At 38.2% G+C, this 23,895-nt stretch overlaps 1 protein-coding gene across 1 annotated transcript in view; it reads right to left on the bottom strand.

Moving 5' to 3' along the window:
* Positions 1-23,895, bottom strand: part of Mrc1 (mannose receptor C-type 1) — a 91,769-nt gene that overhangs the window by 1,491 nt on the left and 66,383 nt on the right. The window contains exons 19-29 of the mRNA XM_031369057.1: positions 22,789-22,889; positions 21,840-21,982; positions 21,011-21,125; positions 16,271-16,437; positions 14,714-14,816; positions 10,773-11,005; positions 8,227-8,392; positions 4,619-4,768; positions 2,605-2,718; positions 1,913-2,077; positions 609-650 (exon numbers count right to left, since the gene is read on the bottom strand). Coding sequence (XP_031224917.1) covers positions 609-650; positions 1,913-2,077; positions 2,605-2,718; positions 4,619-4,768; positions 8,227-8,392; positions 10,773-11,005; positions 14,714-14,816; positions 16,271-16,437; positions 21,011-21,125; positions 21,840-21,982; positions 22,789-22,889 — 1,499 coding nt within the window. The remainder of the gene's footprint in view (positions 1-608; positions 651-1,912; positions 2,078-2,604; positions 2,719-4,618; positions 4,769-8,226; positions 8,393-10,772; positions 11,006-14,713; positions 14,817-16,270; positions 16,438-21,010; positions 21,126-21,839; positions 21,983-22,788; positions 22,890-23,895) is intronic.

Genomic DNA, 23,895 nt, shown 5'->3' with positions numbered 1-23,895 from the left:
GACAGCCCCACACAAACATATTACAAAAAATAATTTTTTAAAAATAAAATCATAATGTAAGACTGCTTGCAAACATACTTTCAGGAGACAAAGTGGTAGTGATGGTGGTGGTGGTGATTGGTGTAACAATTACAAGTAAAAATTTAAAACTAGGGGAAATTTATAATGGAAATCTGAACTTCTGAATATAATTAATATCATTCATGAGATCAATAAAGTGTTTATAAGTAAGCCATTGATCTCATTTTGAGTTCCACCAAAATAGATAAAATGGAATGAGTTACCTAATTCACATTGTCCATAAAGATGAAAACAAACTTTTTTAAAAAAAAAAAAGAAAAGAAAAGAAAAAGAGAGACTTAGAAAGACCTTGAAGGAAATGTCTCTCATGAGGTAACATTTTATAATTAAGCAACATCTTCAAGAACTTTTTAAGATAAAAATACAAATTTGTTTTTCTTAAACATCATGAAAGGTGTATCCTAATGATAAAGGTTAGCATGAGCCATTCTACCGGAAGTGAAGGAGAAGAAGAGGGATACTACGGCTTTTAAAACAAGCAGAATCATGCGACTAATGGTGACCTTGAGGCTTCATAATGATCTTACCTTTGGTTGTAATTGATGAGTCTGTAGTTACAGGATCAATAACTGTTTGAAAGATGGAAAATAAATGTTATAAATAACCATAATAACCAAATGTGGATAAATTTTATACAAGCCAAAGATTCATGATATCTTCTATTGTTAACTGTGATGTGATCTGATAGGATGTAATCTGATGGGTTCTCATGTGATCTGATGCAATGTAATCTGATCTGATGTCATGTAATGATGTGAATGCCCAAATGATATGATTGATATCCATGAATATAAAGGCCTAGGCATATAAATAGAAAAAAATATCTGCACCTTCAGCTATCTACTACCTATATACATACCTACCTATCTACCTGTCTATCCATCCATCTTTCTCTATGCCTGTCTATGAAACTGCACCATCCTATGATGATAAGTTTGAATATTTTAGAAGATTTTAAAATGTGAACCTTCAAGTTTTATGTGAGCATTAATACATCTAAATACCTACAAAAATCCATGTGTAGCTAAGGTAATCTAAACTAGGTGTTTTGAAATTGGCACACCAAAGTCTAAATTGTTACAAGAAATTTGACTGAAAAGTAAAGGAAGACACCATCATCGGTCTGGAGACTGTAACCACAGCTTTATACCAAAGGGTGTAAAATCTTAGAGTTATAAACTAAAAATATACACAGTTCCAAAACAATAAGACCTATTGAAGAAACAGAACTATGTTCACTGCTTGTTGCTTGCTTGCTTGAGTGATTACAGTCATAGGAATCAAAGTCAGGGTCCTATTCATGCCAAGCAAGGGCTCTGTCAATGACCTACCCCAGGTCTCCTCATTTATTTATTTCAGATTTCAATTAATAATTTTTTCTTGGAAAAGATAATACATCAGGTAGAATGACATAAAAATCTCACTCAAGTACAGTTAGTGGGACACAGAAGTTTACCAGTTGTTTTTCTTTGCATGCTCTACCACTCAATCTCAGATGAAGACTGGACTGGTTTTACATGACTTAATTCTCTGGCTTCTTATGATGTGGACTAGTGACTGCTCTCCCCTTGTCCCAAGTGCACTGTGGAGATAGGCTGTCCAGACTGCTCGAAACTTAGCAGAACATTAAAATGTACCAATAAACCAAGGTTTGGCAGAGCCACCACCTTTCATTCAAAGTTACAGGCAGAGATTGATCCTCATGAAGACCCATAACGGGAAAAGGTAAGCAAAGGGGAGGCAACCACTCTAGTCTTTTGTCAGCATGTTACAGTCAGAGAGAGATGGTGGTCTGGAAACGTAGAACCATAGTACAAAACGTTTATCTTACTTTTTGGCATTTTACAAATAAACCCTCTGTACGAAGTACAGTGGATATTATTCCAAAAGCCAGAAGATGAAGATAGAACTACACAATCATTGCGTTCACCAGAGGGATCGCCTGTTTTCCAGTTGACAAAGGAGACAGGATTGTCGTTCAACCAAAGCCACTTCCCTGGTCAACAAATAAAACCAGCAAAAGCACAAGTTAAAAAATAATCCTTTTTATGTTCCTCTCCTTAACATGAAATGCTTAAGCCTATTATTATTATGTTATGTTTGAACTAATGGTTTCTACAACTTCTATCAGGCAAGTCACTAGTAGGAAGTTGTTACAGAGAAGAAAAACAAGAATATATTTGTTAAATTGCTTTAGTTGAAAATTTATTTCTACTCACTGGAAAAATTTACATTCATCTTTCTCTAGCATTTTTATTATAGCAGGAAGAAAAAGAAACTGTTCTCTGAATATTTTTTTAAATAAAAGCTACAGAAGAGTTTTTTAATTGACAACTTTCAGGACTGGACAATATGTGAGTCATTTAAACTTTTGGTTATTGCAAAAAAAAAGTATGATTTTAACTTTTCAAACTCAACATGGATTAATCATAAGTGAAGGCAAGGCTTGCTGGAACCAAAACATTGTTTTATATACAACAGTTAAAAATATTAGCTATTAAATAATGATTTTGCAAGAATTACCTTCAACATTTCTGAACATGCCTATCCAAAAATTGGTTTTACTTTTAAGAGGTTCAACACGGTATGATAGAAAACTGGATTCAGCAGCAGTCTCAATGGAAGCCAAGGAGGCACCTGAAAAGTATAAGATAACAATGAGAGTAGTTAAGAACATTCCTGAGAACAATCCTGATATTAAGAACAAATAAATGGTAACCTGAGCTCTACTCAAGGCTCAGTACATTGTAGGACCGTTATCCCAGGGCCATGCATGGAATTACTAAAAGATTGAAGAGAAAACTGACCACCTGTCAGACAAGATACAACAGACAATGCTCCATGAATTACCAGTGTTCACTTTTATAATAAAATCCTACAGCTTAGCAATAACTAATATATTTTAAACAGTCATGACAGTTTGCCTTGGACCTTACAAGCATTCTTTTACTAAATCTTTCTACAACCATAAAATAAATACTTTTGTTAACCCACTTTACAGATAGGAACAATAAAGCATACACATAAGTAATCCATTTCCTGGAGTCCCAGCACTAACTGAGCACAGAATCCTGATATGACCAGGCATTCTGAACCTAGAGAGGTAATATTTAACCATGTGGGTATCCATCTTGTAAGCCTAGTTCTGAGTTATCCCCCCAGTGACTGTTAATTGCATGCTTACTTAATCCATCATTGAATATACTTCACAGCTATTAGGCATTTTAAAATATTTCTGGCATATTTTGATCAATGAGAATTGCTCCTTTTATCTGCTAGATAATACAACACCTAAAACTGAAAATAAAGTTTGTGCATACTCATTGTAAAATTAAAAAACAAAACACTTAAAAATGTAAGAATGTTTTTTAAAAAAATTTGAAAAGTCAAAGACATATTGCAAGTCCTCTGCAAATCAATGGGAATATTTTCAGAGCCATGGGTTTGCAAAGATTCAAGGAGGACAGGAAGGAGAGGTAGAGAGGGAGGAACAAGGGGAGGGAGAGGGGGAAGGGGAGGGGAAGAAGGAAGGGAGGGAAAGAGAAAGAGAGAGAATATAATATGATCGTTGTAATATGCTCACAGACTTTCTCTAGCCCTGCAGTACCTTTGAAAGCCAAAAACCCAACAATCACAACGAAAACCAGCAATCCAGTAGCCACAGGGGGTGTCAGAATAAATTTGACATGAAATTCCTTTTCAAATTATGAAGTTCATTGTAATCCTCATGGTAACCACAAACAAAATAACTAAACAGGAAATAAAGGTTCCTTAACTTAAAGTAGGGCTGGAACTCAATAAGCTCATTGTGTAGTTCAGAAATCGTAAGTTGAATGAACCATTGTAAGTCGGAAATTCTTCTTAACTTGGACATGGTGTTTTGTGCTTGCTATCCCAGAACTTGGCAGGCAAGGGCAGGTAGATCAGGAATTCAAAGTTATCCTCAACTACATTTCAAATTCAAAGCCACTGGAATACATGAGCCCTGTCTGAAAACAACTACATCAAAGCTATCTTTGCCATTTTTGCGATTGAGTTTGATTTGTTTTCCTTACAAATAAAATAGACTGGCATCAAATACTTCTATTAATAATAAAGAAGTCAGTTCCTAATCAGTTATAAAATTCTAAATTTATTAGTGATAGGGAAATATAATGCTCTGAGTAACTTAAGATCAGAACTCCAAGAATTTAGAATATTTGGGTAAAAAGATTTTATACTTCAATAAGAGGGGTTTTAAACCTAAATTCTTTAGAATTTTGAGGTTACAAAATTATAAATTACATTTGTGAGTAATTATGTTGACTATTCTGTTAATAAAACCTTATTTTTAAAAAATACACCTGTGGTTGGGGATTGTAGCTCACTGGCAGAGCTGTAGAGCATTTACCTAGGAATGCTCTAAATTTGATGCCCAGGAACAGAAACTAATAGAAAAGCCCTTAGAGCTCTTATATATTAATTTATAGTATTTTTAATATCATTGATCTAAAAATAGATTACTATGGGATTTTCTTCCAGGAAACATGGCACTCACCCATTCGAAGGCACTCCAGGGAAGCTTGACCCCAACTCCTTGTAAAAGAAGCTTCAATATAGTAGCAATGACCATAGAAAGGGATCCATGCATTCTGTTCTGACTCTGGACACTTGCCAGGCAGTTGTGGAGGTTCAGTAGCAGGGATTTCTATAAGTAAACACGTATTTAAAGCATAATCAAAATAAATCATAAATAAAAGCTGGAGTTGCTGCAATATGTGGAATCTTATTTTTATAGCTAGGAAAAATTATATCCTCTACCATTATGTATAATTTACTGATGTTTGTTATTTAGAGCTACCATTTTTCTTGGTTTTTCATTTACTTTATGTTTTCAAATATATTTAGAAAATAGTGGTCACGTGTCCTGGATGGCCCTGGTGCTGTTGTATTTTGATGTTAATTCTGCTTTCCCAGGAGGGGTTGTCAGGAACAAGGAAGGAGTACTCAGGCGACTCCTTGTGAACAATCCCCTAATGAATAAAGGAATTAATCACTGGGTGAGTAGGCAGGACTTCCAGGTTGGACAGAAGAAGAGAGAAAGCAGGAGAGAGTTAGAGGGCTTTTTGGACGGGAATAGCATAAGGACAAGATGTAGCTGCTAGTGCCTACCAGTTTCAATGGCAGATCCACCAGGATTTACCATGGGAGGATTTAGATTTTATATGGCTTACAAGATTAAGATTCTAGTTGTTGCGCCCAGAGATTGAGTTAACATTGTTTCTGAGACGTAAAAAAAAAACGAAGTAGCTAGAATTGATTGTATAGCCAATCAATTTGGTAGAAATCTTTATAAATTTGGTAGAAATCTTTATAATTGCTACTAAGTTGAAGTCATTATTTCTTATTTGGTATAGAATTTATTTAGATACAAAATCAAGGTTTTCATTGGTATAAATTTCTTCTTTTAATACAAAAATTTTTAAGTACAATGCTTGGACCCAGTCCTTCTGTAAATGCCATTATAAACTGATCTGAAATGTTTAAGCCTGTGAGTTAAGGGCCAAATAGCAAATTCATGGCTCTGAGTTTATTGTTAGGGTGTTTTCAGATATTTTAATTAGAAATACCTGAAGGTAATTAACAGACAACAGTCCAGATTACTATACATAGATGGTTGGTTTTCAAAAATGTCAGAAATCCACAGATGTGATATTTAATTTTATTTACTCACTTGCTGTTGAGACAAATCTTTTCCTAACAGCTTCCCATTTGTGGATTCAAAGAAGTAACTGAGATCTTACCTCCAGGTGGGGTTTTACTTTGTGGCTAGGTGGCCAGTAGGCAGTAATTGCCTATTTTCTCCAGCAGACCTGTACTGTTCTTGAAAGGGCACAATTTACCAGTTAGGACAGCTTAGTTCAGCCAAAACAGAATAGGCTAGTCCTTAATAATTCCTGTTTTTCAAAGGTCTGTCAGATGATCCTGGACCAGAAGGCTGAAGACTCATGCTCCAACTTCCTGACTTACTGGGGCTGTATAGGTAGGCAGCTCGTCTCAGTTCTGGAAGCTGTGTTAGGCTTCCTATATCTTTAGATAATGCTGGTTGTTCTCAGATTTCTGACAAGGTTGAAAGACTACTTATAGTCTCATAGCCAACCCAGGTTATATAACATTGAGAGAACAGATTTGAGAGGATGGTTTTCAGATGGCATACAACCTAAAGCCAGGACATAAGTCAGGTGTAGAATTATAAGTCTTTTAATTTAGGATACATGACAGTGTTCTATTTTATTGACAAAAATGATGGACTGGATGTTAGATTTATCTTGTACTTTATAAATTACAAAATAGTAATAATTGTGCTCAATTTATATTTAAGAGTAAAGTTGGGTTTTTTTTTATTAAAACTGAAAGGGGGAAGTGTTGTGGATGGCCCTGATAATGCCTGTATTTTTATGTTAATTCTGCTTTCCCAAAAGGGGTTGTCTGGAACAAGGAAAGAGTCATGTACTCAGGTGACTTCTTGTGAGCCTTTCCCCAAAGAATAAAGGGACCAAGCACTGGGCGAGTAGGTGGGATTTCCAGGTTGGATGGAGGAAGAAAGTGTGACCCTCGTACAGCTGAGGGCTGATTATATCAGACACCACCTTGCCACATATAGCCACGCCTCTCTCCAACCTCCTGCTAATAGCCACATCTCTCTACAAGTTCCTGTTATGAAGGAAGTCCCACCTCCAGAGACTGAAGATAAATTGGGCCAAGTTACTGACAGACTTGGGGGAGGGGTTTTGCTTTACCTAACTACCTGTTTACTTGTAACAAAGAGAATTCAATTAATGTTGGCAGACTGAAAGCACACCATGTGATGGTCTCAATTTTTCAAACCCCTTCCCGCATTCCCTTAATTTTTCAGGCCCTGACTCCCATTCCAGACGACCCATTCGTAGGTATGGCTACAGGCAGCTACAAGAAAGGAAGCAGGAGAGAGTTTGAGCCTTTTGGACAGGGAGAGCAAGAGGGCAAGACGTAGCTATTAGTGTTTCCCAGCTTATACGGCAAATCAGGAGGACTTACATTTAATATGGCTTAAAATATTAGGATTCTAATTGTTGCACCCAGTGATTGAGTTACCATTGTTTCTGAACTAAGTTTGTGTGGTGTTTTCCTTCATGCAGTGGTTTGACTAGGTTCAAGAAGAAAAGGTACAGTGGCAAAACATGGGTTTGCCAGATGTGCACCACAAGGCTGTGGGGGTTTTGAAGGCTGGCTTGGTAGCAACTCAACAGTGGGAACTTAGTTAGCGAGCTGGGTAGTGAGACTTTGGAGCTCTGAGTCAGAGAGTCTCCTGAGATAAGAATTAGTCAGTGAGACCATGGAGGCTGAGAGTAGCTGCGTGTAGCGTGTGAAGTTGCGATTCCTTTTAATATTTCCCGCAAAAACCATGAATATTATTCCTCATAATTTACAATTAATGATGTTTAGATGTTGGCAATGATGTTTGAGATTAAAGTTGGGAGTGGTGGCATATGATTTTAAACCCAGCACTCTGGAGACAGAGGCGGGTAGAGCTGTGGTTGAGCTCGGTCTAGATAGCAAGACCCTGTCTCAAACAAACAAACAAACAAATAAAAATGGTACAAGTTTAACAAACTATGTCAAAATAATTAATGAAGTAGATTTCCTTGTCAAGCCACTTCTTTTCTCAGATTCTAAGTCCTGTAATGTCCTCTTAGCTAAGGACAGCTGTGACAAACTGCCCTAGCTTGAATCTAGGACTGTGTCCGTAGCTTTGCTGATTGTACTCGATCTGTACTCATCCTAGTGCAAGTGTGCTGAAGCAGATGTGCTGTTGACACCAAAGGGAAGGCCACCTTCTTGGAGAATCTGTCACTGTAGATTCAGAGGACAATTTCAATAGCAAACATTCAGAAATCTATCACGAGCAAGTAAATCCTAGAAATGATGAAATTTCTATCTCCACCATTTTGACCTGTGCATATTGGTTGATAGCCAGGTCCATCTTTTTGTTAGGTTGAGCAGATGTTCTATTTTGCTCAAAGCTACCCAGGATACAGTACTGGTTAATAAAGTCAGCAATGATGGGTAGTAGTTTGCCTCAGACAACTTTGAGACTCCCCAAGCCCCTTTTGTATATTCAATTACCGTCTGATTTTTTGCAGAGAAAATAAAAACTTTCATTGCAGTATGATGTCTTCCAGTAGCCATCAACATCCATGTAAACACATGCTGATTTAAGCTTGGGCTCATCAGCACCCCAGTTAGTGTACCGCATCCTCCATTTATCCATCCAAGTATACTCATTATTGGTCTGCAAAAATAAAAACAAGCAGAATGCTTCAGTCTTGCTTCTCACAGAAAGCATGAAGGGAACAACCAAGAAATAAGTATAATGCCTAAGACTGTAATTGAACACAGAACCTTGAACATTAAAAATTTTTAATAAGCTATATCATTGCTACCAACTCAAATTCAGTAAAAGCACTCTTTCTTAAAAGTTTTTACTCATGACCATCTTTAAGCCTACAACCTTGAAAGTATTTGGCTTTTTTTTTTATGTTTTTTGTTGTTGTGAAATTTTCACTTTTTCTTTTTCTTTCTTTTCTTTTCTTTTTTTTAGAGAAGAAGAAAGGAAGGGGGAGAGAGAGTTTTGGGAAATGTGTGTGTATGTGCATGCATGTGTGTGAGAGAGAGGGGGAAGAGAGGGAGAGAAGGGGGAGAGGAGAGAGAGAAGGAGAGAATGGGAGGACAAAAGAGAGGGAAAGAAATAGAGAGAGAATAAGAACAAAACATTGAGTGTGTACAGAGATAAAGATGATCCCTTGGATGGAAGGGGTTGGGGAAGTGGAAAAACATGAGCAAAATTATATGTATGAATACAAAATTGAGGAAAGGAGTTACAACTGATGGTTTCTAAAAGACAAAGAAAAGAAGACAGTGACTAAAGAATATGTGTCTTATTCCATAAATCTGTCTTTGCTTTCAGGTTCTCATGGCCAAAGAGAAGTTGGATCCTCATAACAATAAAATATTTATCCTATTAAAATCAAAGTAACATCCATATCACGGAATCCTTAAAGAAAGTCTCATTTGTTCTCCTGATCTTGTTCTGCTGCAGAGGCACCAATGGTAAGTGATAGCTGACCATTATTCTTGTAGACTCTAGAGGAGCTGGGAGTCTTGATATGGCATCAGTGGCTTTACAACTATATGGATTGTGCTATTTTTTAAAAGCTTGTTGTTTTACTCCATTTGCACATTTGACATATTTTCTTATTAAATTTAGAAAAATATATGATCTCATCCAAGCTAATTAGCAATACAAAAATACCACTTATAATAGTATATGATCTAAAAGTGGTTTTATAAGTAATTCCTAAGTACAGTGTTATAAAACATCAGCCATGGAGAAATAATTTTTTGGGGCTGAAATACTTTCCTCATCTTAATTCCATCATTTAATTTACCAAGACAATCACTAAAGGCCCAACAGAAAAATTAAAAGCACATTTTTATCTCAAGGTGGAATTGTGCAGCATTCTCTCATTTACTCAAATTATTCTTGCATATCATTGACTCTAGAGGTGTCAATGTCGTGAAGATGGCATTACTATTCTAATCATAAATATTGGCATTAAGTGAAAGTATTTAATCTTTCAAAATATATTTGATGGCCAATTTGAAACATATTTATGAGAAGCATTGAATGATTTATCAGATCATTAATTATGTTAAAAATAGTCAACAGAAATATGAAAATCTCTTATCTAAGCACAATCACCAAAACCACATGGGCTAATTATTTTAAATATTCTTCACCCTGCTGAGGAAGTACCTAGGATATGATGAGCTTACATCTCTGCATCACAACATAAAGCTTGGCAAAACCTGACACAGTACACTATCCAATTTTACACCTTTCTTTCCTTCTCATCCTCTCTGGTACCCCCCCCTCAGCTCTTACCACCCTGAGCTGTGTCTTAAAATGGTGAGTATCTTGGGATGAGAGCAGAGCTCAGTAGTAGAGCCCTTGCCTAGCATTTGCGAGGTCCAGATTTAACCCAAGTACTGAAAAAGGCAATGGTTGAATTTCTCTAACAAGCCCTCTTGCAGCCACTCTCCTGCCCTGGGACCTCTGCAATGCTACTTGCTGGTTTGCTAACTACTGGGTGGGTGGAGGAATGATGGGTGGTGTGTGTCCCAGGAGTCTCTCTACCTTATTGCCTCTCTTAGTTTGGAGCTTCATCCCTCATTTTGCCCCGTCTTCTACCCTTCTCTCTCTGCTTTGGAATAAAAGGATGTGACTTCAATGAAACACTTTTCATACATAGATGGACACTCATAACAATTCTAAACTGTTTTGCAACAAAACATGAAGTATCCCATCCCCCGTTCCCTATGTTCCTGACCTACTTTCTCTTCTCATGCTGCAGCTGTGTAACTATGACACTGGAGAGGAATAAACAAATGCATGGAGCTGTTTAGATATATAATGTAATTTTGGATATGACTATTCAAAGATAATTATCATAAATACCAGAGAGTTCTCAGTTTGGTTTCTGACACATTATCACCAGGTCACTAGACCATTGACAGTTGAGTCTGACAGTTCAACTGAAGAAACAGAAAGAGAAACACATTGGACTATAATTTACCAATCATGTTAAGCTGTGAATAGTCTAACATCTTACCAAGTTGCTGTTCAGGGCAATCCATGTGGGTACATTAAATGGGTGCATTTTCATCCATGCAAATGCATTACTGTAGGGGTCTAGAATGCTAGCAAGCAGGGAAGTATGATCCTTGCAATATTTCTCTGCTTCATGCCATGGTAGCTTCAATTTCATAAGGGAATAGCTGCTTTTACCATATGTAACAAAGCCATCTTTTGGAGTTGTGGTTGGAGAAATAGTCAAGGAAGGGTCTAGAATAGAGAGATTATTTTCATTAGCATTATCAATGACCCAATAATTGAGTATCTTCAGTATCAAACTCCCCTGCCCACCCATCATAGATGTAAACACAAAATCATAAGTCCAAACTGACAGGGCTTAAAAATATTTTCACCTTGTATTTTACAACACAAAACTAGCATTTCTGTGTGTGTGTGTATGTACATATTTGTGTATATTGATGTGTGAATAGTAGCACATGTGTGGGGGTACACATGTGTAAGCATGTGCATATAGAACCAGGGGTCAACCTTGACTTTTTTTTCCTAGAAGCCAATATTGTGACTTTGAAAAGGGGCCTCTCACTGAGCTGGAATTCCTCAAAGAGTGTGAGCTGGCTGAACAGTAAGCCTCAAAGATCCACCTGTCTCTTCTTCCCCACTGCTGGGACTGCGAGTGTGCCACCTCACTTGTCTTTTTATGTTTGTTCTGGGGGTAGAACTTGTTACATGTGCAAAGCAAGCATTTGACTGACTAAACTATCTCTCTAGCCCACAAAGCTTTATTTTTAATCAGCATATCTGATTAAACAAGTTTCAAACTATATCAAATACATATATGATTATGCATGTATATGTATATACATACATGTTAGTATAAACATATTACATATATATGTATACTATACATGTATATGTACACATTTATATTTATATTTATGTTTATATTTATATCTAATACACACACACATATGGGTCCAGAAGGAAAGCTCAGTAATTCAGAACACTTGTTATTCTTAAAGAGGATCTGGGTTCAATTCCCAGCAACCATATGATGTCTCACAACCATCACAATATCAATTCAAGTCTATCTGATAACTTCTTTTGACTTCCCTGGGAACCAGGCATGTACATGGTACACAGACATATAAAGCAAATCACCCACTTACATAAAATTAAAGTAAAATTGTTTATTTAAATATATGTATATATACATATATAAACAGATTTCTAAGTAGAAAACAAAGACTTGCAAATCCTCTGTGATCTATTTAGTGCCTCCATAAAAGAAAGGTTTAATGCTACAAATTAAACAATACCTGCCTTCCTGCCATCATTAATCTTTACTTTTTTCTCTTGGTCAAATGTCATAATCAAGAGCATCTTCTGGGGCTAATAAGATGGCTCAATATTTAAAGTATGCGTTGCTTTTGCAGAGTCCCTGTGTTTGGTTCCCAGCATTGATGTAGCTGCTTACAACCATCTGTAACTCAAGTCCCAGGGTATCTGATACCTTTTGATCTTCTCAAGTGCTGCATATACATGGTACACAGACAGGGCTGGAAGCAACACTCACATAAAATAAAAACATATATTTTCTAAAAGAAACCCCTCCAGCCCTTCTGTGATTTCACCTTTGTATCTATCCAACTCTACCTGTAGTACAACTGTAGAAACTAGTGCTGTCTTATCCAGATGAATTCTGAGGCTTGGAGCCTCTTGAAGACAGGTCTTTTCTCCTTTCTTTAATGTCCCAGCTTGGGCTTCTCATTGTTATTTTCTATCTGGATTCTAAAGCACTTAAGACACAGAAAGCAGAGGTTGTTCCTGTAAAACCTTACCTAATGACACTAGGCAGAGAGACCAGCAAACAGGAAGAAAACTAAATCTGATCATTTCTCTGGTTTTTGTAACATATAAACTATAACTTGCTGTTGGGGATAGGGCCATAAGTGATTAATGTTTTTCGATATACAAAAATCAAATTTGGGCCTATAAAGTTCTATTGAAAAGCATCCACTTTCATTTGTTTATATATTATCTAAAATTGTCCCTGACCATGACAGACTGGAAGGGTCTGAACAGACATTGTGTGGCAGGCACACCTCAAATACTTGAATCTTTATAGAAAACTAACCTGTAGCTTCCAGTTCTATTTACTCTTGGCTAGAGGTTCTGACTGGGCCAATTCTCTAACCTGTTCCATGTAAACATCTGCCTTATTCTGTATCTAAGAGGTACCACACTTTCTCTTTTCAGTCATGCTCTTTAACCATAACTCATTTTCAGGAACTATCAGCCTCCTGCTGCTGCTCTTGCCATCTTGTGTTGGTGCAGGGTCCTTTGACCAAGAGGCCCTGGACAGACTCCGTTAACTATCACATCTTACATGGGAGCCTTAAAACTCCCCAGCCTAAGGAGAAGTGGACACCATGCCATAGCAATTCTTTTTGGACCATTAAAGTCTAAATGAGGCTTGAAGTGAAGAAGAGAAAGAGGAGAAGAAGGAAGAACAACAGTAACAAAAAGGACAGTTTTACAAAAGTCTATACATAATCAAGACTTTTGAGTGTTATGTCCAGTGTACTTATATGTCTATAGAAAAGAAAAAGACATGTTACCAAATATTGGGAGATTGTTTCCATATGGTTAGATTAGGCAACTTTTTAGTTTTTATTTATTTTCTGTATGGGGATTTTTTTCATGCATCCATGTTTGTATACTGTATGAATAAAGTGTCCATATAGTCTAGAAGAAGGCATTGGATCTCCTGGACTGGAGTTACCAACAGTTGTGATCCATCTGTTATGGGCACTGGGATTGAACCTGGGTCCTGCACAGTACTCTTACATCCCTCCTGCCCTACCATGTGTTTTCCAGAATCTTTGTCACTAGCTCGTGGCAGTATTGTGAAGAAGAACACTAAAGATGAATAGATTAAAGAACAACATGGCTGCTCTGGCAAGATATCATATCCAAAGATATAATTTGGTAGGAATGCAGACCCACCCTGGATTTCAGAATGATTTGTTTGGAATTCAGACATGCCCTTAGTACACACCTTTAATCCCTAACAATGTAGGTAACTTTAGTTTGTAGAAGGAAGCAGCCATGTTTGAAAGAGAATTCTAATTGAGGGGCAGACAAACTGATGAATCAGAGAACAATTTGACAGAATGAGACAGAGATAGGGTACACCCCAGTCTCACAAGAATAGACTAAAGAGAGCAATGCGGAGGGGGGGGAACAGTTTTATAGAGATGGGTTACAGAAAGAACAAGCTAGACACAGATGAAGACAGAAAGACCCAGAAAATAAAAAGGAGCCAGAAGATTGGAACAGATTGCCAGAGTTAGTTTGAGGCCAAGCAGAGCAATTCATTGAGAAGCCAAGAGAAGACAGTTTGAATCAGTCAGTTAGGGCCAAGACAACTGAGTTGAACCAGCCAGCCAGAGATTAGAAAGAAATAGAAAGCATAAACCTATTCAACAGTAAGCTGCTGAGATGGCAATTAAATCTGGAGAATAAAAGATACTTTTATAATGGAGTAGTAGCCCTTTCTTTCTTTCCCTTTTGTTTCCCAGCCACCTGGCATGGACATGTTTTTCCATGGCCTGCTCCATATTGTGTTTGCCTCACTACAAGCCTAAAGTGATGGAGCCTAGAGAACAGACTCTGAGACACAGAGCCAAAATAAACCTTTGCTACTTTTACGTTAATTCCTTTAGGAATTTTCTCACAGTCACAAAGTGCTGACTAACATATATTACAAGTTTCCAATTTTTTAAAAAAATTCACTTCAAGCTTAATCTGCACAGAACTTTCTATAATGAAAGGGATTAGATTCATAGATATAGAAAATAGCACCTCTTTGGAGAAGGGTAGACCACTTCTTTCATCTGTCATGAGCTCATGTGACTTAAACCCAGCCCTTGTTGGTGAGATTTAGGTAAAACTTACCAGTCTGTGTTTGGCATATATAGCCTTGTTTACTTTCACAGGTGTCATCCATCCAGCTCCCTGCCTCTCGTGAATTGCCGCCAATCACAACAACACAGTCAGCCTGTTCATTTGTGGATTAGGAAAACAAAAGCAACAAGTATAGTTTAATAATGACTCAAATCAATCCTTTAGTAAGAAAATACACTCTCATTATTCCCCACTTACAATTTTTAAGATCTTCCATCCACACAGCTTATCCAACCCACCAATTGCTGCATCTACTTCCCGGGCAGATCCCTCTCACCTGAACTTTTACTTCTTATGGCTTGCTACTGCATTCCATTTTATTTTAACTTCACTATGTTTTCCGCCCTAATTTACACACTCGATGTCAAATTATTTCTACAAAGAAAATCACTTACAAATCAACAGAATGTATCTATTTACCTTGAATATAGCTATCAAGTTATAAGTCACATTGTCATAAAAGTCACATTGATCAGCTCATTCCCTACTCAGTCTCACTCTTTGTTCTCCATCCTACAACACACAAACTCTCTCACAGAGCATCAATGTTTCTCTCACTTCTGCTTATTCCTACTTTTTTCTAACATAGAAACTCCCACTGCCACCTGAGACATTTACTCATTCTTAAACACACCTGGAACGTTTTCCAGGCTGACTTTGTTCCTCTCACTCACCAAGCATGGATGCCATCTTCATCCTCTTAGTTTTCCTGATTATTATGTTTTAAACTTTCTAAAAAAAACTCCCCGTAGCTGATTCTTTTCCATCCCCACCCACATCATATCCTGCAATGACAGTGTCTAACACAAAGAGCCCCATAGGTGTGTGCCCACACAGCAAAGTCACTCTATCCTCCGTCTTCAGGCATTGAACAACAGACTCTGTCATGTTACACTCATTTCTCTATTACCAGATTTTTAATATAAGACTTGCATTTCAGTTTAATACTTTCATGTTTAAATATGGATAGCCATACTTAAACACATCACAAACTGATTCATATTTTTTCATGTTATTCAAAATCCCTAGGATAATGTTTAACACTAGCCAATTGATCGCTCGATTATATAAGAATGAAGTAAAAATTTTAAAAAGAAAGTAGAGAAGTAACAGTCTATATTCTGATGTATAGAAGCACTCAGCATAGTGATTGTCACAGATCAAGTGCTGTATAAATACAGGACAAGTAATAGGCATGAAGCTAATGATATCTTCAGAAGCAGTGGTGGCTTTCAGATCAGCATCCCAATTGCTGCAAAAGCTAAAAGGGGTAAGGGGCAGATGGTGCAATTATAACCTCGGGTTCAAGTTTTTCTGCTGAGTACCAAGGAGACTCAGAGTAAAGGGGGATTTCTACTGCTCACTGCCAAAGAAGAATTCTTAATTAACCTCCCTCCTCTAAGGTTGATTCAGTCTGAGAAAGAAAAGAATCTGCAAAACCAGAACAAAGGAAGGAGGATCCTGGGGTTATGTCACAGAAAATTAATCAACAAGATGGCTCTTTGCACATGGAGACAGTATGGAGAAGTGATGCTAAGAGAAGCTCACATCTTCATAAGATAGGCTGCTTCTTCTTCCACCAGGATAGCCTTTCCCCCAGTTTGTATAATGCACTCCTCGTCCATCTGTCCACAGGAACGTGTGCTCTGAGTTGACATCATTCAGCCCAGTCCAGGCATTGAACGTGGAGTCTCTCATGTGATAGGTAACAAATGCTGAAAGCAAGATGATTTACACAAGATGACTTAAAACTTGGGACTGTGAACAGTGCAAGTACAAAGAAATATTTTAAACATGTTAATTTAAAAATACTGACCACATAACTCAACTCTTGTTAGTATTCCCAAGGGGGGGGGAAACCCACAAAAATAGACAGAGTCTAATCTTAGTATCCTCTTCAGCAACTGAGTTTCAGACTTTGATGTGTTCCTTAAAGTACAAGTCTGGGTTATATACTACCACTGCAGGTAGTTGGGAAAGTTGTATTCCACCCAAAGGCACCAGAGAAAGGACTAAGTGATTCTCAAAGCTATCCCATCCACTCATGCTGGATACCTCAATATGAGCTGTGGCTGGGGGCTGCCTACTAGCTTAAGAAGCATGCGCTTCTAATTCATTAAAACTCATCCTATAATCCTATTTTGTGGTTTCATTTTTAAGGGTTTATTTTATGGGGCGGGGGTGTTTGCACACGTGCGCGCACGCGCGCAGTGCACCACGCACAGATACATGTGGTCACATGTGTTGGGGTGTCTCAGAGGCCAGAAGAGGGTGGTGGATCCCTGGGAACTGGAGGACAGGTGGCACAAGACGTTAGACCCAGGATTCTGAGACAGGAAGATCCCAAGTTCAGTGCTCTCTGGACTACAGGATAAAGTCAATGGCAACTTAGCATGACCCTAACTCATAATGAACCATGAAAGGTGACACGGCATATAGAATGGGCACAGGCTAGGTCCTGCTTTCTGCCTCTTATACTTCTCCCTCTCAGAAAAAAAAAAAAAATCCCTGTAAGTTACCAGTTGTCCTTGTTCGGTAAACAAAACAATCTGATGACAATAATTAATAGAGGAAGAGTTTCCAACAGAAAGGCTCTGAAGATCAAAGCCATTTATCCAAACAAGAAGCACCCTGCTCCCAATTTTTTCAGTTTCACAGAATACTCAGACAAGGGTTATCTAATTAGGATCCTTCCAGGGAATCAAGTCCTGGGAAACATTGGCCATCTAATGAGGCTGTACAGGCCCGGACACCCTTAAGTGCTGTCTATGGTTCACAGCGTAGAATTAGAAGATCTAGAGTATATAGAATACCATCACTTTTTATGGCATCAGTAATTATGTGGAAGAGAGGGCAGGAACAAATATCCAAAACAATGAAAGATTTTATTGTCCATATGCCCTGTACCTTCCCTTTACTGCCCCCCACCAGCCTTTTTTGTTGTTGTTTTTTTTTTTGTTTGTTTGTTTGTTTTTGTTTTTCGAGACAGGGTTTCTCTGTGAAGCCCTGGCTGTCCTGGAACTCACTCTGTAGACCAGGCTGGCCTCAAACTCAGAAATCTACCTGCCTCTGCCTCCCAAGTGCTGGGATTAAAGGCGTGTGCCACCACCGTCCCACACCAGCTGCCTCTTAATCCCACCATCTATACCCACTAAGTAAACAGTATTTCTGTTTACTAAAACAGCAACATATGCCCATGGATATGGACAAGACATGAAAGGACACAGCATTTGGGGACTCTGGAAGAAAATACAAAATAAGGGCCTGGAGAGATGGCTCTGTATTTGAGAATGCTTGCTGCATTTTCAGAAGGCCCAAGTTCAATTCCTAGTATCTATAATGAATAGTTCACAACCACCTGTAACTCTAGCCTCAAAGACCTTTTTCTAGTCTCCACAGGCATTCACATACATGTGGCTTTTACACACAGAGAGAGATAAAAAATAAAGTCTGTGGGAACATAGCCACATACTCCTTCAAACTTCACAAAGTTTGGTGGAACAGTCATTCCCAAATCCTAACCCCATTTTCAAAGAGAAGAGAGCCTTGATCATTTCTACATTTTTCTCAATTAACTAAAGATAAAATACCTCCAAATGTTTTTGTCCCCATATTCTTTAATGAACTAAGAGTGCAGATAGATATTTGTTTTGGTTTTATTTGTCTCCTAGACAAGATTGTAACTTCTACCTCCTGCTCAAATTGAAACACAATGTGAACAGTTCTATGTGGTAGCATACAGCACTGACTTCTCCCCACTGCAAACAACCACATTACGAATTCAACAGCATGTGTCTGTTTTGCCAGGAATAATGTTATTTTATCTGAAAATTGTTTCCTTCTGCACATCTCCCTGCTCCGGTTATAACTCTGTTATGCCAGGAATCAGCACTTTGTGGGGGAGAGAGGAAATCCATTACTGTGTTTCCCTGTTGGGTAGCTGAGGCAAAAAATGTGGTGAGCCAGCTCGAGAAATGTGAAAGTTATGTTCTTGTATCGTGTTATTGTTTGACACTTTGCTGTGGGTATCTAAATAGCTGGTGAACTTGTCAAAGATTCTTGTGGAAGCTTGGTTGGTTTCATGTATCATGTGTTCTAAGACAGTGCAGTGTCCATCTCTGCCTTAATAGAGTAAGCATTTGGGAGAGCAAAATGCAGGTTTCTAGTATCTTCTCCCCTGACCTTTTTAAGATACATAATTTTGGAAAATTATTTTGAAAGTCAAAGATGCTCTGAAGCTGGAGGTATGAAGCAGTAAGTAAGAGCTGGGACCCAAATTTGGATAACAAAAGACCAGGTAAAAGCTGGATGTGGCAATATATATGCCTGTAACCCTAGCATGGGGAGAGTAGAAGCAGGAGGATCACTGGGGCTCACTAGATACTAGCCTGGCTGCAACTTCAGTGAGAGAGCCTGACTGGATATAGAAGGGAGAGAGTGACAGTGGAAGACACCTGGTGTTCTCCATTGGTCTCCACAGAAGCACACACATCTATGTGCACCTGCACATACATGCATGTGCACACCATACAAGTATATGTTCCTCCACACCTACCCAACTAAAACAGAAGTTAAAGAGTATATAGCCTAATCTTTTCTTATAACTTTTAAAAATTTATACACACAACAAACTTTTATTGGACTTTCTCTGTATACAACATATGTGGATCTACAGTGTCCACTTGAGCACCACCCAAGCATTTCAAAATTCTTTGCAAACCTTGTCCTGTTCACAACATGATGTGTCTCATCAGTCCTGGCTACTGGAATGGTCTCCTCATTTTGAACCTAGATACATTTCCCTGTATCCATCACTCATTTATCCAGATCTTCCTCTGAAGACCACATAAGGTGGAACTTTCAAGGACATGTGTTCTTTTTCTCAAAGTGTTTAACTTGAAGGTCTCTGATCCAAACCTCAACTGCTATGGTTTCCAAACCCTTCAATAGCTTAATCTCCCGAAAATTGGTCAAGATCTGCCTTAGAGCACAAATCAAAGTTTGAAAGGGATACTTATTTCAGCAAAGGTAGTCCCCAAAGGATCACCCAAGAGTGGTCAGTACCTTATTTCTAGATAAAAGAGAGAAAGTCTATGCGTTCATGCATGTGGGCATGTGTGTTGAGACCAGAGTATCTCTATATATTCCTTAGGATCCAACCAACCAAGGTTTTATGAAAAAGGATCTCTTACCAGCCTAGAGACTGCTAGTTTTATTAGGCTGATGGACCAAAAATTTTCAGGGTTTTTTTTTTCTCTAACTCCCCTGTGCTAGAACTACACATATGTCAGTATCCCAGGATTTGCACATGGTGCTGAGGATTAAACTCGGGACCTATGGCTTGTGCAACATACTCTTCATTGACTGAGGTTTCTCCCCAGCTCCAACTTCTGTTGCTTCACAAAGAATGAATTTTACAATCCTCTGTATGACTGTGACAAGTGTTCTCTTATCAGATACTTCCATATTCCAGCTTATCTTTGTATTGCATCAAAAAACTTTTTCCTGCATTTGTTTAAAGTTTACATTAAAATACCAGCTTTGCTGTGTTGTAAATTATATGATCAGGGTCCAGACAGGAGCATGTGGAAGATAAGAAGCTGCTCGGTTTGTACTCAGAGCTACTCTTCCTTGGCCCCTTGCATAACAGATTTATTTGGCAACAGGACAGGATATGGGCTGGTACCCAGGTATTGATGCTAAACTCCCCCTCTGACCAAGCACGCTTCTTCCCCCAAGGCTCTATGAATGTCATTTCCTTGTCCATAAACTGGAATAATAATAATGCCTGGCTCAGAGTTGCTTTGAAAATGGGAAAGAATTCTATGGAGAATCTTTTTTAAAAAAATCCCAGTATATCTAGCATCAGTGGGAGGGGAGGCCCTTGGTCCTGTGAAGGCTCAATGCCTCAGTATAGGAAAATGGTAGGGTGGTGAGGCAGGAGTGGGTAGGTGGGTGGGAGAACACCCTCATAGAAGCAGGGGGGGATGGAATAAGGTGTTTGCGAAGAGGAAACTGGGAAAGGGGATAACATTTGAAATGTAAATAAATAAAAATCCAATAAAAATACATTTAAAAATCCCAGTATATTATCTAACACTAAATAAAATAAAATCACTCCTAATAAGAAATTGAGCAGATTTTCCCCTACTGTATCTTATTCCAGGAAAAAGAAAAAAAAAAAGTCAGTTACAATAAGAAACAATCTATCACTTTAGGGCAAATTTGAATGTATATTCATAATTGCCAGGAATATTCATAACTGCCAAGGTGTGTAGGTTTACACACCTTGTTCTTTTGCATTCTCTATGGACACCAGGTTTCCTTTCAGTCCTATGCAAGCTTTCCGTGCCTCTTGCCAGCTTTTCTTTTCTTCAGTAGCAAATCCAAAAATTTTAAAGCACTGAAACAGAAGGGGAGGGCAAAAGCAAAGGTTTTAGCTAAAGATAATAAAGTTTACATCAAGAAATCAAGTCATTCTTGAAAATTACAAATAAATAAAAGTTTTCTCAGGCCTAAATGAGAAATAAAAAAGAAAATTAAACCAGCTTGATGGCCCACGTATTTCTCTGCAGAGTTTTATTTTTCCCTTGAGATCAAGGGTACAGATCTTTGGCTAATAGTTCATGTATGTTCTTACTTTCCATTGAGAATTTGTGATGGAAATCTCGTTATTCTTGCACAAGTTGGCCTAAGGTGATGATGTAGATAGAGATTAATTCTGCAGGCTGCAGTTGGCATCTGCCACCACAGTGAACAGCAATGCTGGGGTTTAGTGGGAAATGATCCCCATAGGCATCTGAACTCTGGCTCCTCAGCTGATGGTGCAGGTTTTTGAGGAACATGTAATCTTTGGGACATGGGCCTGGCTGGTGGATATAGGTCATGGAGGGAGGCCCTCAGGGATGCAGCTGGAACCTCCTCCAGTCCTTTGCATACTAATCCACCATTTGTTCCCACCTCCATGCAGCCTTCTGCCCTACTTGCTCTGCTCTGATAGACTAGGTTCTCCAAAATAGGGAAGCAAAATCCCCTTTGCTTCTATTATCCATTTTTTACAGCAACAAGAAAACTACATAATACAAATACCAAGACTGAGATTAATTTTCTCCAATACCTTGTTGTTGTACAAATGCCAACCTTCCTTGCAGCCACCTGGGGTCGGGGGCGTGGTAGGCATGGCTGTGGCATTGATGCTGCTGTTATGTCTCTGGCAGATGAAGTTATTTGGATAACCACAGTTGATGTCATTCCAGAACCCTGTAAAAGAGAAAAACTAAGGTAGATCTGCAGGCTCTTAGTTTAAAACATACCTTCAACGGTACAACATCTCAGGAGGGATCTCAAAAAATGATTCACAATGACTTCACCTTATTTTCACATGACTAGAAGAACCAATGCTTGCCCTCTCTCTCTCTCTCTCTCTCTCTCGCTCTCTCTCTCTCTCTCTCTCTCTCTCTCTCTCTCTCTCTCTCTCTCCCTCTCCCTCTCCCTCTCCCTCTCCCTCTCCCTCTCCCTCTCCCTTTCCCTCTCTGTTTCTCTCTCTCTCTCTGTTTCACTTAGCTCATAAGAGTTCAGCTTTCCAGAAAGATTCCTATATGCTGAGCATACTCTTGGTATTACAGACATATTTTTAAATTATTAATTACCAATAGTCAATCATATGATATTTAAGTATGTGTTTAGCATTAGATGTTACCTCATTTAATCTTCTCAACAAAATACAAATTACATCAACACTCCCACTTTACGAATGAAAAAGAGCTAGAGAGAGATAAAGGTAATTGATTATAAGTATATTCTAGGTATTTTCCTCACATAAGAACATAAAAAAAAATGCCTCACAATTTGGAAGAAATAGGATGATACATCTTGGTAAATTTATCTTTGCAATTGAACATCCTGGTAAATTTATCTTTGCAAATGGAACTGTTACACAAATAAAATTTGGAGTCTCTGTCCTTTTCCTATGAAAGTGTACTGCTTGTTACTTTTAGTCTGAAGATGTAAGAAATGGCACACATCACACCCCAAAACACGCTCAATAAGATCAGTATATGATCTACCTGAACTTGTGTACATCGTTACACAGTTTTCATCATCATTTGCAAAGTTGGGTTCCCCTGTAGCCCAAGCCACAAAATCTACTTTGCTCCCGTCCATCCAACTGCAAAAGAGAATCAAAGCATTTTTCAACAACCCAGCCAAAATGACTGACTACAACACAGAGGTGGGAAAAAGGCCAATCCATCAAGGTGAAATGTGTAGCAAATAGGAGGGACCTAAAGAGTCTAATAGAAACTCCCAAATGTCTGGTACTAGGTACCCTTTGTCTTCCTCTGTAGTCTCCCTGATACCTTCAGGTCAAGCTCACAAACAACCAGAATTAGATTAATATTGTAAAATATGAATTTCCCTCATTTGGGGAATTCATAGTCCATTACTAAAGAATCTACTTAATAAGATGCATAAGAATGTGAATACTGAATGCTGGTCCACCCTCTTTGCACTCCTCAGAACAAGTTCTCAATAGCCCTGGAGTGGGAAACATGTATAGCCTAATTAGTCTGGAATCCAGAAGCAAAATTCCTTCCATAATACTCTTCAATTGTGATTTCCATACAATTTAATGATGTGCAATTTCCAGACAATTTTTCAAAAAGACAGTAAATACATTCTCATTAGCTCTATTTTGAGTTTTTTGCTTACTCCATGTTTTTATAAAGTGGATGAGCCAATGACTATTGTCAGAGTTATAGAAATTCCAGGACTCTGGGAGCTGGAAATAAAAGATATCATAAAAATCTGGCCTCTTGTTCTGGAGATAATGAAATGGGTGTTTGTCCATAAGGATATACAATGCCTCTATTCCCTAGAAGTGACAAAGTTGACTTTAGGTCTCAGTTCCTCAAAGGTAGCAATCAAAGTCCCCCAGAATGTATGTCACTAAGATAGCTGTATGTGGGACAGATAGACATCTCTGCTCTTGAAATTCAGGAGACCATATTAATGAACATTGAAAGAAACCCCTATGATAAAAGAATTTCCTTTCTCAAGCACAGCCATTGCTGGCCCTGTGTCTAAGGAAGGAGCAAGTCTGCTCTTCTGGGGGAATGCTTCACCGTGAACTTGAATACACTGCTGCTGCAAGGTGGGGCATACAAAAGGGGACA

The sequence above is a fragment of the Mastomys coucha genome, unplaced genomic scaffold (assembly GCF_008632895.1).
Source record: "Mastomys coucha isolate ucsf_1 unplaced genomic scaffold, UCSF_Mcou_1 pScaffold15, whole genome shotgun sequence".
In the NCBI taxonomy this organism is placed as follows: Eukaryota; Metazoa; Chordata; class Mammalia; order Rodentia; family Muridae; genus Mastomys; species Mastomys coucha.
Note: the sequence above shows the minus strand (reverse complement) of the source record. Positions and strands in the feature narration are given on the sequence as shown.